General features: G+C 39.9%; 1 protein-coding gene across 2 annotated transcripts in view; it reads left to right on the top strand.

Moving 5' to 3' along the window:
* Positions 1-5,152, top strand: part of RNLS (renalase, FAD dependent amine oxidase) — an 87,287-nt gene extending 82,135 nt beyond the window's left edge. For both annotated transcript variants that reach the window (XM_072130005.1, XM_072130004.1), the window contains exon 7: positions 4,752-5,152. In XM_072130005.1, the coding sequence (XP_071986106.1) occupies positions 4,752-4,910 (159 nt within the window). In that variant the 3' untranslated portion in view covers positions 4,911-5,152. The remainder of the gene's footprint in view (positions 1-4,751) is intronic.
* Positions 5,153-12,998: the final 7,846 nt, after the last annotated feature.

The following is a 12,998-nucleotide window of genomic DNA, read 5'->3' as shown; positions in this document are numbered from 1 at the left end:
TATTTGACTAAGGTGCAAAATACAAAGGTCAAAGTTTCAGCCCCTTAATGGAGGTACTTTCTATTTAGGCCTGAAGGTCTTCAGTATTTGTATGGTCTAGCAGTCTAAAGTATTATTATTCTCTACTCTGGGGTTTCTCCCTTATCATTGTAGTCTGCTCTGGGGTGTCCACTATTATTACTATCTGCTCTGGGGTCTCCATCATTATTATTATTATTATTATTATTATTATCTGCTCTGGGGTCTCCATTATTATTATTATTATTATTATTATTATTATTATTATTATTATTATTATCTGCTCTGGGTTCTCTGGGTGGTATTTATTGCTGTGCTGTGGTATTTATCATTTCTGTGGTGGAATGTTGTGCTGTACTATGGTTGTTGATTGCTGGTTACTGGTGTGGCCCCTAAAGTTGAGCAGTTTGACAATGTGGTCCACGGACCAATAAAGGTAATTTACCCCAGGCCTAAATCCTCAGATTAGGAATATAACCGGCATTTAAAGGACATTTCATAATTGACCCAAATTCTTATAAAGCAATATTCAGTACATGATGTAGGTGTAACAATGTATTATATATTTTTGGAGTTGGATCACAACTCTGACTCCACCAAAATGGTCACTAACTTCATGATTTCAACTCCACAACCATTGGCGTAACTAGGAGAGTCTGGGCCCCATAGCAGATTTCTGAATTGGGCCCCCCTTCCCCACTTAAAAAATATACATACTATACACTCATATAAATACATATTAATATATTATATATATGTATACAGTATATAGACATACATCATAAACCTACAGTATACACACACCACATATACATACATCATATACACCCATTGAGCATTTACACATCATATATACACACATACAGCATACACATACATACAGTATACACACACCACATATACATACATACAGCATATACACACATACATACAATACCATATATAGATATACAGCATACACACATACATTATATACACACCACACAGAGCCAATACCTCAGAAGCTGGGGTCCCCTCACACTGTGGGCCCCATAGCGGCTTCTATGGCTGTAGTTACGCCCCTGTCCACAACCCTGTCACACTGAATGCTCGATCAGAATAATTGCTCAGTATCCAGATAATACTACCATGTATAAAATATGCATACAGAGACTTATTCGAATATATAGTTTCTCTGTCTAGCCTTTATACAGATATTTAGAGCTACAATGAAGAATGTATTACCTTGCCCATCTTGAGATGACACTGCTTATTCATACCATGCTGTACAGTAAAGCAGTCAAATGTCTTGTAGAAAGAAAGTAGTTTCAACCTGTTATTATGTCTGACCTGGTGATCAATCAGAAGCCTAAACAGTACAAAATTTATTTCTAAATCGATAAACTAATAATTGATAAAACTAAAAAAATAAAACAAAACACCCCAGTGTGCATAATATGATTTTCTGGGGATTTGGTCACTTGATAAATCTTGTCTTACAAAGAGCCAAGTCTTAATTTTCATTTATTTGCTGCTCCTCTGGCACTGTATGGAGGTGGACAGGTCACGTAAAGGCGAAAAAGAGAATAAAATAACCCCCCCCCCCCCCAATACCCTATACCCATGGCTATAATAAGTTGTGCTTTGAATACAGCACGTGTAGAAAATCTCTAGCATCTTCACTAATGTGCACCGATCGGCTGTGTTTATCGAAACATACAAACAGTCCACAGCCATTGACATCACTCAGCCAACCGGTTATTTATCTTACCGGATTCTTCTGTAAACCAATCTAAAATATGCTCATCAACACTGGGAGTCTTCCCAGCATAGTTTACATAATTATTCATTCCCCCAAAGGACCAGAACGCTTGTATCCAGTGCAAGAATGTGATGTATATAAAGTCACAATGCATCCAATTTCATTACGTTTCAATATTCACGATTCGGAGCATGGTCATATTTACCAATAACTGAGAAATAGATCTGTAGAGTAGATGGTATCCATGTATTTTTTATTACTGGCGAATATGTTGTGTCCTCCAACAAAACTCTTGAGTATTCTATGAATTATAAAATGACTTAGACCAGTGATGGCGAATCTTTTAGAGACCAAGTGCCCAAATTACAACCAAACCCACTTATTTAAATGCAAAGTGCCAACATGGCAGCTTTTAATTGTATCTGTGTCCTAAGGACACCAATACAGTTGAATGAAATAGGAGAAATTCCGATTATCATTGGAGCCTCCATTCAGTAAGAATTGCGGTGCCCAGAGAAGGAGCTCCAATAATAATGCAGCCTTGTCTGCACCTCCTTGCTCCTCCTATAGTCCCAGCCACCTAAGGATGTATAGCTTTAAAATAGCACTGTTCACAGCACATCCTGGGTGGCCAGGGACTGCAGGAGGAGGTTTTGAGACCTTGCAAACTGTGTGCTGGGGTGATGGTCTGGGTGCCCACAGTGAGTGCTCCGAGTGCCACCTCTGGCACCCGTGCCATAGGTTCGCCACCACTGACATAGACCATGATAGAAACATTATTATACAGTTGTGTTTACATGTATAAGAGGCTGCATATTTTATATCATCTAAAGGAGATGTCTAATGCCATTTTTAGAAAATGGGTTGGATAAAAAAAAATGACTCTCTGATTTCTACCCATGTAATTCTGCTATTCCGACACTTTAAAAGGGGTTCTCCAGCAACATACACGCTAGCCCCTATTCACAGGGGCTCACATGCTGATCAGTGGGGATCTCCGTGATGGGACCCCCACTGACCACGTGAACGGGTGTCTGTTGTACCCCCGTAGTAGATAGAGATGAACAGTAGCCCGTTGCACAAGTGGAGGCTCGTTGCACAAGTGGAGCACCCCACAACTCTCTACTTCCTTACTACATGTAGCAAATGGCCCTTCACAGACTATAGTGGTGACCCACTTCAACCAATGCTGACAAGTGACCGTTTCCTACCATTTTCTGTGTGTCCCAATTTTACCAGGAAATAGAAACCGGCGCTGACCAAGTGTTGTAATGACTGCAATGGGGAATCGGTCAGATGACGAATTATTCTTTAAAGTGTCTAAAATCATTCTACTTCTTTTCCTAAATAAACATATTCCTCTAGACAAACTCTCTATTAGTAGTTGGGAAAACTGTGGATAAAAATATTCTGGAAAACTCTGTGACCGCTACCATGCATCTACACAGCCAATTTCCCTTTTTTTTTTGTAGTTGCATTTTAAAAGCTATAAATTTCTTATTTTAGTTTCTGTCTGAGGGCTTGTATTTTTTGAGACAGGTTGTATTTTCTGATCTCATACCTGTGCCTTTAATTCATAGACAAGATTTTATGCTCCTTAGGCTACATTCACACGGACGTATGATTTCTCCAGTCCCGTATTTACGGGCCGTATGAGCCCATATATATGTGACGTTTTTCACCCGTATGCAGCACATATGTAACCTGTATTTTATATGTCCCCATAGACTTCTAGGGCATACGGAACTGAAATACGGGAGAAAATAGGACATGCTCTATATTTTTTATACGGCTAGTATACGGTACGGAACAAAGTTAACAATGGCAATATAAATGGTGAGACGTATTGTCCATTGAAATGAACGTGGCCATGTGTAACCCGTAAAAATACGGTACGGATACAGCCGTTTTCATACGTCTGTGAGAATGTAGCCTAAGTCGGAGCAAAATCAGCAGCATAAATATAAGACACTCAAGTGGACCAACATTTTTGCTGTGCTATCCATGTTTGGCTTGGAAAAACATGGTATGAATAGTTCTCAAGACCCCCAAGTACATTGTCAGAAGCAAAATTATTGGTTCCATGTTATGTATTCCACATAAAACAGCGGATTTAATAAAATGACAATGGGACATCCAAGACACCAATGTTGGTACCACCTTTAAATTTCTGTAATGAAAACACGTGTGGTTATTATTGACATAACTTTACAGCTGCAGCACATCCAGCCACAGCTAGTGCTAAGCCTGACATGCAATTAGCTTGAAAAGTAGGAGAATTTAACTCTCTCTTACTAAAATAATATAATAAAGATAATTTAATAATAGGTGTCTGCAGTAAACGATCCATTCATTTGACTACAGTGTAATAGTAAACCATTTTTGTGGGATTTTCCAAGGGTCGAAAGACTATGGGGACCTTGTAACAGAATATTATATCTGTTGTTTCACTTAGTTGGCTGTCTAATCTTTGAGTCAATACCGATGGCGGTCTAATCACTGAGAATTAATGATGGCTGTCTAATCACTGAGGCATGCCCTTCAGTGCAGGGTCGGCTCCAAGTTTCTGTAGACCCCTGGGTGACAGAGCCTCATTAGGCCCCTTTGTAGTAAACTCACATGGTGGCATTAAAAAATCAGAAACTAAAACAATTTCCTGTTCCCTAAAAAGCTTATCATACCAAACAGCCCCCTCATGGGTATTTTACATAAAGCCCCCCATCACACCCTATAGATACATTAGATTAACCCCATGGATTCCTTATATAAAGCCTTATGTGGGCCCCCCTGCAGCTCTGGGCCCCCTGCACTTGCCCATGTATGCCCAGTACTGGCGCCAGCCCTGATTTAGAGTGTTTTGTACTTATGTCCTCAGTCGATTATATAAAAGCTACAGATCCGTTCCAGAAGAGGAACTATACAAGGGATTGGTGTCCACTTATATCTGCAGCTGTCTTCTGTTCCTGACAATCTGCGGTGATTTATGTTGCAGGTGACAGAGGCTTTTCCTGAATGTCCAGGTCAGATAACTCTGCACAGCAAGCCTTTCCTTCTATGTGGTGGGGATGGATTTACGCATTCAAACTTTGATGGATGTACCGAATCGGCGTTACGGATTGTGGAAACTATAGTCTCTCAGTCACAACATTGACACTAGGCGATTATGTATAAAGTAGCAATGTGATCATATCAATTTTTATGGCTGAGCATTACAACATTGTGCTCTTAGCTTAATTACATTTATTGTTTAGAATGGCTTTTTGGCATCATTTAGACTCGATGCTTTTATTGAAATCACTGTAACTTTAAATGTCTTCTTCTTTGTCAAGAAATAATGAAACTGATTTATTAAAACTTTAATGCCTGGATTATGTTATTCAAAGCAAAACACAATTTTTTTTGTGGTTCTTTTTTTTCCCGTTGCATCAGAAGATGCTTTTAGAAAGAACAAGAAGAATGAACTTAACAAATGTATACTGAATCTTTGTTTAAAACGTATCTAAGCCTTTTAATTTCAGGAATGAATGATGCCATAAGATGATATGATGAATGATGATAAGAAACTTGCAATATACTTAAATGATTGACAAAACTTTTCTGCCCATCTTTTTGCTTTTTTTTTCTCCTGCAGTGAGCAGCATTTCCGTTTCCCCGTCTGTACACAGCAAACAGGAAATGAGAGGAGGCTATCCTAGCATACCTAGAAAATATTTCACTAAATAATTCCAAAATAAGTTGGGTAACAAAGTGAAAGCTGTTAAAACAGAGCAAAGAAAATGCTGCAAAATGATTTTTTTTTTTGTTAATATCCCCACATTAGTATTACATACTGACACTAGCCCAGAGGGTAGCACACATGGTACCTTCGGTGCCAGTATTTAAATGGTTAACAGGGGTGTTTGCTGCATAATGTAGCAAACACCCACCATGTATGACGAGAGCTCTGCCCATACACCTTTATGACGTACTATTACATCTCGTGTCAATAAGGGGTTAAACAGAAAAAGATGCTTTATGTGCGACCAATATGATGGTATTCAAAATTGCAACTTGTCCTGCAAAAAACAACCCCACATAAAGTGACATCAACAGAAAATTAAAAAGCTAATTAAAAAGAAATGCTTGCTTATTAGGGTAAAAAGTAGCCTCAGCATCAATGCAATCTGTAATCCGCTTTTACTTTCCAAAGCTACAGACAGTAATAAGTATTGGTCGTGGACAGCTGTGTAACTATTCCTTTGTGTGTGATGTTGCAGGGTTTTGAGTAGCTGCAGGACTGTGAAAATTGCATATATATTCCAGGATTGTAGCTGAACTTGAAGCACTGGAGGAGTCTTCTTACACTGCTGTATTCTTAGATGTTTGTATTAAAACCGCTCCCCGACAACCGAGGAGAGGGCTATGCTGTAAAAATCGTGCACACCAGTGCTGTTACAATCCTGGAATATAAATGCATTTTCACAGAGCTGCTACTAACAAAACACAAGACCTGCATAGTTTTGGATGTCTGAGTATGGTCAAATGTGCTTGTAGACTTTCTTAATGCCAAAAAAACTAAGAAAAAAAACCAAATTAATTTACACTTTGTAGGATCCAATGCTTGTTGCACAATAATATCATCATAGAATCTAGGGGGGGGGTGAATTCTTTTTTTACAATTAATCTAAAACAAGCTGTTTAATAAGACTTGATATGAGCCATCCCAGGCCTAATGTATCGGCACGGACTGGATGGAACCTCTGTTACGATTGTACATTAAAACGGCTCAATCCTCCGCAGACATATAATTCCTAATAAAAAAAGGCCCTTCAGCTGTCAGAAATAAGACTTGGGAATTAGGAGAACAGAGAGATGAAGCTTGGGAACCAGAATTCGAAAGTGTGGATTTTAACATTTTAGGCAAATTGCCTGAACATTTCTAATTCACTTGTGCAATGAATATTTCCCAAGGCCAAACTATAGTTAATCTTCACTTTCACAGCAGAAGATGGAAGAAGTAGAACCGTGTAATTGTCTTTCTAGGAGAATAAGAAGGACGTTTTATAAGAGACCCAACTCCATCTTGGTCCACTTTCTAAAATATCTTTGTGGATGGTGAATAATTGGTTAAACCATTAATTCTGAATGTACTTAACATCATTTGGGTTTATTAAAACATTACTGGCACCCTATTACGGAGTTTATTATTGGCACACTATAAGTAGCTGGCATGGCATTACAGGGTTACATTGTGTTTCTTGGCTATGCTGTACGCTATGCAGCGCTTAATGCTGTTACATTTCATTGCCTGTTTGTGGAGAAGTTGGACCGGTCTCTCGTGGAGAAGATGACCAGTCTCTCGTGGAGAAGATGACCGATCTCTCGTGGAGAAGATGACCGGTCTCTCATACAGTGTGGGTGTTTGCTGCATTATGCAGCTTAAACCAGTGATCAGTATGGCCACCAGCAAAGCCGCCAGCAGCAGGTAAGTGTTGGTGGCACATGGGCGCCTCCATCTTGGATGGGATCTTCTTTCCCTGTGATGTCATCAGGGAGCAACTATCTAGACCAGTGGTGGCGAACCTATGGCACTGGTGCCAGAGGCGGCACTCGGAGCCCTCTCTGAGGGCACCCAGGCCATCACCCCAGCATGAAGTTCACCAGGCAGGACTCAAAGAATCTTCCTGCAGAATCTTCCTACAATGATAGGCAGATTTTCCCTCCTCCTTTCAACTGCGTTGGTGTCCCTAGGAGGCTGAACAAGGAGAAATAAATTACTGGTTTAATTGCTGTGCTGGCACTTTGCAATAAATAAGTAACTTTTGGTTGAAGTTTGGGCCCTCAGGCTCTAAAAGCTTCGCCATCACTGATCTAGACCCTTTGTAGCCTGTCTGTTTGAGGCTCCAGGACTCCAAAATGACAGCAATGATAACGTCATCATGTCCAGTACAAATGGCTCCTTACACCGGTCCATACAGAAGATGACCGGTCTCTCGTGGAGAAGATCTTGAGTTTTCTAGCGAAGTTGAGCTTTGTGGGTAAGTAGAACGATGAAAAAGCACAATGAGGCTTCATAAAAATAATGTACTGTCTATCTACTGCACTTGAGCATACATGATCAGACATACTAAAACCCAACAGCCCAATTATTGTAAGCTGGCCCCCATAAAAATTGGCATATTTGACCATCATGAATGTGTATGGTCAATTTTCATACATACACTACTGTAAAACCAAAAGATCTACCATTGGTACCGCATTGACTTTGTTATCTCAGTTTGTTTAATTTTAACATTTTGATCGCAAGTGTTCTCCCTAAATTTTTTGTAATTTTTTTTTTGTTCGACAGCTCAAATTTTCAAATAACCGTACTGAAAATATTTGAGGACAACTTGGTATGGATCCAAACTCTATTGCCCCTTTTAATCATGAGATTGGGACCATGTGCATCCTCAAATTAAATGCTCTCTTAGAGCCCAATTAACAAAATACCACCCTTATTTTAGCTAAAAATTGTTTCCCTCACATCCCCATGAATTAAACTTTGTTATTTTACCTGGCATACAGAAGGGGTGTGGTCTCCTCAGCCGTGTCAAGCGGCCCCTCCCCATGTCTATTTTCATCATTCAGCATTTCATATCATGTGACCACATTGATGTCATCTAAGGTCCTTTACCTTCTAACATTTGCAAAATCTACCCCATGTATGTATCTGATCATATGAAATCACAGATATGTCTACATGGACTATCAGTGCTTAACTTCTGCTCTGCCCCATCCTCAGTAGCATCATAAAGTGTGCGTGTTTGCTGCATTATGCAGCTTAAACCAGCGATCAGTACAGCCACCGGCAAAGCCGCCAGCAGCAGGTAAGTGTTGGTGGCACATGGGCGCCTCCATCTTGGATGGGATCATCTTTCCCTGTGATGTCATCAGGGAGCAACTATCTATACCCATTGCAGCCTGTCCGTTTGAGACTCCAGGACTATACGGTCATATTGCAGTATATGGTAGGAACAAACAGACCCCCAAGGGTTAAAGTACCCTTGGGGGTCTTATAATAGCACCCAAGTGTCTTAAATGCCACTTTTTTGCCATTTTTCAATACATAATAAAATAAAATTAAAAGTGATCAAAAGGTTACACAGTTTCCAAAATTGCAGCAATGGTAACGTTATCATGTCCAGTACAAATGGCTCCTTACACCAGTCCATACACCGAAGTATAAAAAAGTTATTGGTATCAGAATAGGGCAAAATAAAGAAAAAAAATTTTGTCTAAAAGGTTTTCATTTTTTAAAATCTATTAAACATAATAAAACCTATATAAATTTGGTATTCCTGAATTTGACACAAATGTAATGTCATCACTAGGAAGTACAATTTGTTAGGCCGGCCCTCCCAAATGGATAAATAAAGTTTTATTTTTAAAGACAGGGAGTGAAAAATGAAAATGCAGAAAACAAAATGAAATGGCCCGTAAAAGAGTTTTTCCCATGAAGACAAGATTCTTATTCTTAAATATACTCAGGATCACAAAATAACACATTCACTTTTTTACTGTTGTTAACAGAAATACAGCATTTCACATATAATTACAATCTGTCTCTATCATTCCTGTTGTACACAATTTGGTTGTCAGTGGATCCGACCGTAAGTGTAGATAAACCCTATATCCTGATGATCTAAGCACATAGTCAGCATATAGCATCTCATAGCACAGAGGGATCATGAAGTGTCTTCTTAGAAAGTCCCTGCCCACATTCTGGAACTCACCATGACTGAGTGATGGGACTAAAAACAGCAATAAAACTGAGTAAAATTGTAAAGCAAAGGGGTTAAAATGATCTTTATTGACAACTTTATTTTATGGGGTTAACCTTTAAGGGGTTAACCTACAGATAAGTTAATATCTATAAATAATCAGTATGCCCCTCTATATTAAAGCAGAGAACATTCTCATGGCTCAAATGTATTGGCCAGAATGTAGAGCAGCTACAAAGAGTCACTCGCTCTGGAGGTCTTTTCCATCATTTAAAGGGAACCTATCATCAGAAATTAACCTAATAACCCACTACCAGTATTTAGTCAAGCAGCTTAACTGCTCTCGGATGATGTTTGCTTCATGGGTCATCGTGGTGGCATCATCCAGAACACCGTCTTTGGACTAAAATCTAAATTGGTTAGATAAAATCAAGGAACCGGACAGCCTAGTAGTATGAAGTCAAGCTCTAACCACCTCTGAACGCCTCCTCCCCTGTGATTGACATCACCCACCAGACTTCAGCAGAACTGCTAAGTGATATATCTGGATCCAGGACCATGAACTACAGTGAAGGGGGTGTTTTAAGTTGGAGACAGCTTGACTTCATTCAGTCTCCATCTCTTTGATTTTATCTCACAAAGTTGATTTTCTGGATGACCAGGCGGGGCCTTGAAAGAAATGTGATCTAGAATGTGCTCAGCTTCTTCACAGCATACTAGTAGGGGTTTATAAGGTCAATTTCCTTTAAGAAGGCTGGTCTCCCTCGAAAGACAAATGCAAGAGAGGACAGGATAATGCAGAGAATCTCCATGGGTAATTGTTTAAACACTATAGCTTATAAGGTCAATTTCTGATGACCAGTTCCCTTTAAACTATTGATTTCAATGGGGATCCGTGTAATGCTGTGATACACATGGTGGTCCGAGAGCCGTATTTCACATAACTTATGTAAAACTACATGCACAAAACTCAAACAATGTGATAAGTGGTAAGAACAAGTCTCTAAAGCTATGCCAGAAGAACAATGTACATGATACATACGGAGAGGTAAGAGGGAGAAGGATCTTGTATGTTTCTATTGGGTTTTGTGGTACGTTTTATAACATTCTTTTAAGAGAACTTGAAATGGATCAAATTCTTTATTAATATTTCACTGATTTAGATAGGGACCAAAAAGTAAACCCGTAAACCTTTACAGTTACGAGAACACCTACACGACCTGGTTCTGAAGATTAATACATGGCTGGTTATACTCTAGACACCATGATTAATTCACAATTTAATGCATCCTAGGAATCGGTCCAAATATGACCACATCCAGAAGACCTTGAAAGACCTCCCTGCTTCTCAGTCAACCAATTAATAGAATTTAGAATCTTTTACATGTACTTCACATTGTTTAATGTTCTATGTATATCACCAATGCCATTACCTCAGCAAGACTCTTGATCTTCTCAATGTTGTTGAAATTATGGATCATCACATTGAGGTACGGAGACCGTGTCTCTTGATATAGACGCCTTCAGATGACATTTGTTAGGTTGCTTTAGAATTTGCATATAATTTAACGTACTAGGGAAATATATCACAACTAAAACTCCTCACAGGTCACATTTCTGAATATCATCTCCATTTTATTGGCTCGACACTGGCAACATGTGCAGGGGCAACAAGGATATGGGAACTCTATTACCCCTGGGTGCAGATAATTACATTATGATTGTATATACACTGGAGATCAAGATCAGAGAACAACACACAATTTCCTAAATGTCAAGGTCATTGTGTAATCCTATGTGAATATACCCTAACATGTGTAAAATAGCAGCAACCAGCAACAGTGTCCAGGTGAAGATCACATGTTAGGTGAACCGTCGTCAAGTCTATGATTCCTAAAATATTGCATCTTTACAAACTCATTCAAGTCCCTTAAGAAGGCTGGTCGCCCTCAAAAGACAAATGCAAGAGAGGACAGGATAATGCAGAGAATCTCCATGGGTAATTGTTTAAACACTACAGCTGGAATTTTTCACCAGTACAGCACTGAAAAGGAAAAGGGTCCTTTTAATACAATGGGGCACATTTACTAAGGGTCCGCGGACAGCGATTCTGTCGGGTTTCCCGAATATTTCCTTTTTGCCCCGAATTGCCCCAGGTTTTTGGCACACACAATCGGATTGTGGCGCATCGGCGCCGGCTTGTATGCGACAGAAATCGGGGGGCGTGCCATCGGACAATGACTGATTCGGACAAAACGAAATTGTGTCGCAAGATCAAGCACTTACATGCACTGGGAAGAAGAAGGTGAACTCCGGTGGACCTCAGTGGGGAAGCACCACATGAAGGAAATTGGACGCACGACCTTAGTGAATCGCGTCATACCTGAATCCTCGTCGGACAACGCACAGCGGAGATCACGATAGGACCAGGTAAGTAAATCTGCCCTAATGTCTCCATGTTTAAGAGCATGTGGACTGAAAGCCCACTCTGCAGTGACCAAAACCTCTCATTAGAAGAGAGAATCAAAAGGCTAGACTCACCTTTGCTGAAGAGCATGTTGTGTGGACATAGAAGTGGTCTACAGTCAGGTAATATTAGTGATGAAAGCAAGTTTAATTTATTTGGGTCTGATGGGAAACATTATGTCTGTCAAAATAGTGGGGAAATACTGAACCCAAGTTGGGTAAAGAAGTCAGTGAAATGTGGTGGAGAAAGTGTCTTGGTTTAGGGAATGTTTTCTGCAGCAGGAGTTGGACCTCTCAGCTACACGGCAGAGTGAATGCAACAATAGGTGGTTCCTTTGTTGTATTCTTCACTCAATCAGTCAGCAATTTTCATTCAAGACAATGCAACCTGTCACACAGCAAAACGGGTAAAGCAGGTCCTTGAAAAAGAAAACATTGAAACAATGAAATGGCCAGTCCATAGTCCTGATCCAAACCCATTGGATACATGCGCTTACATGTGACAGAAATCGGGGATGTGGGATTTAACTTTTCAAATTGTGTCGCAATGCAATGCATCCAATGCACTTATATGCAACTTAAAAGAAGGTGAACTCCGTCGGACCTGACGGACACTTGCAGGATATCGGGCGCACAGGGCATTATCATCGTACAATGCACTTTCAGTGCACTCCATTGGACGGGTAAGTAAATGAGCCCCATTGTTTTCTAACTGTGATCTCCAGTGTGCAAGATTTGTCCAAAGCAAATCCAAAAATACTTGTATTCAGTGCCTGCAAATGGTCTTATTCATACCAAACCTAAGAATTTGGAAAAAAGTTTGTTACAGGTTTGCTAGTGTATTCAGTATTTAAAATCCAATTCCTGGCTTCACCTTGTCCTTTACTTCCCTCGTGATCTTTCCCTTCGGTTCATACTTTGGTGCATGCACAGTGAAGGCGAGGCATTATCCTGGTTTCACTTTTTGGATCGCAAGAGGAGGCGCCGATGTGGAATCTTTTGGTGTTCCCCATCGGACTCACCTCAAAGGT

This window comes from Engystomops pustulosus, chromosome 11, assembly GCF_040894005.1.
Source record: "Engystomops pustulosus chromosome 11, aEngPut4.maternal, whole genome shotgun sequence".
Lineage (NCBI taxonomy): Eukaryota > Metazoa > Chordata > Amphibia > Anura > Leptodactylidae > Engystomops > Engystomops pustulosus.
Note: the sequence above shows the minus strand (reverse complement) of the source record. Positions and strands in the feature narration are given on the sequence as shown.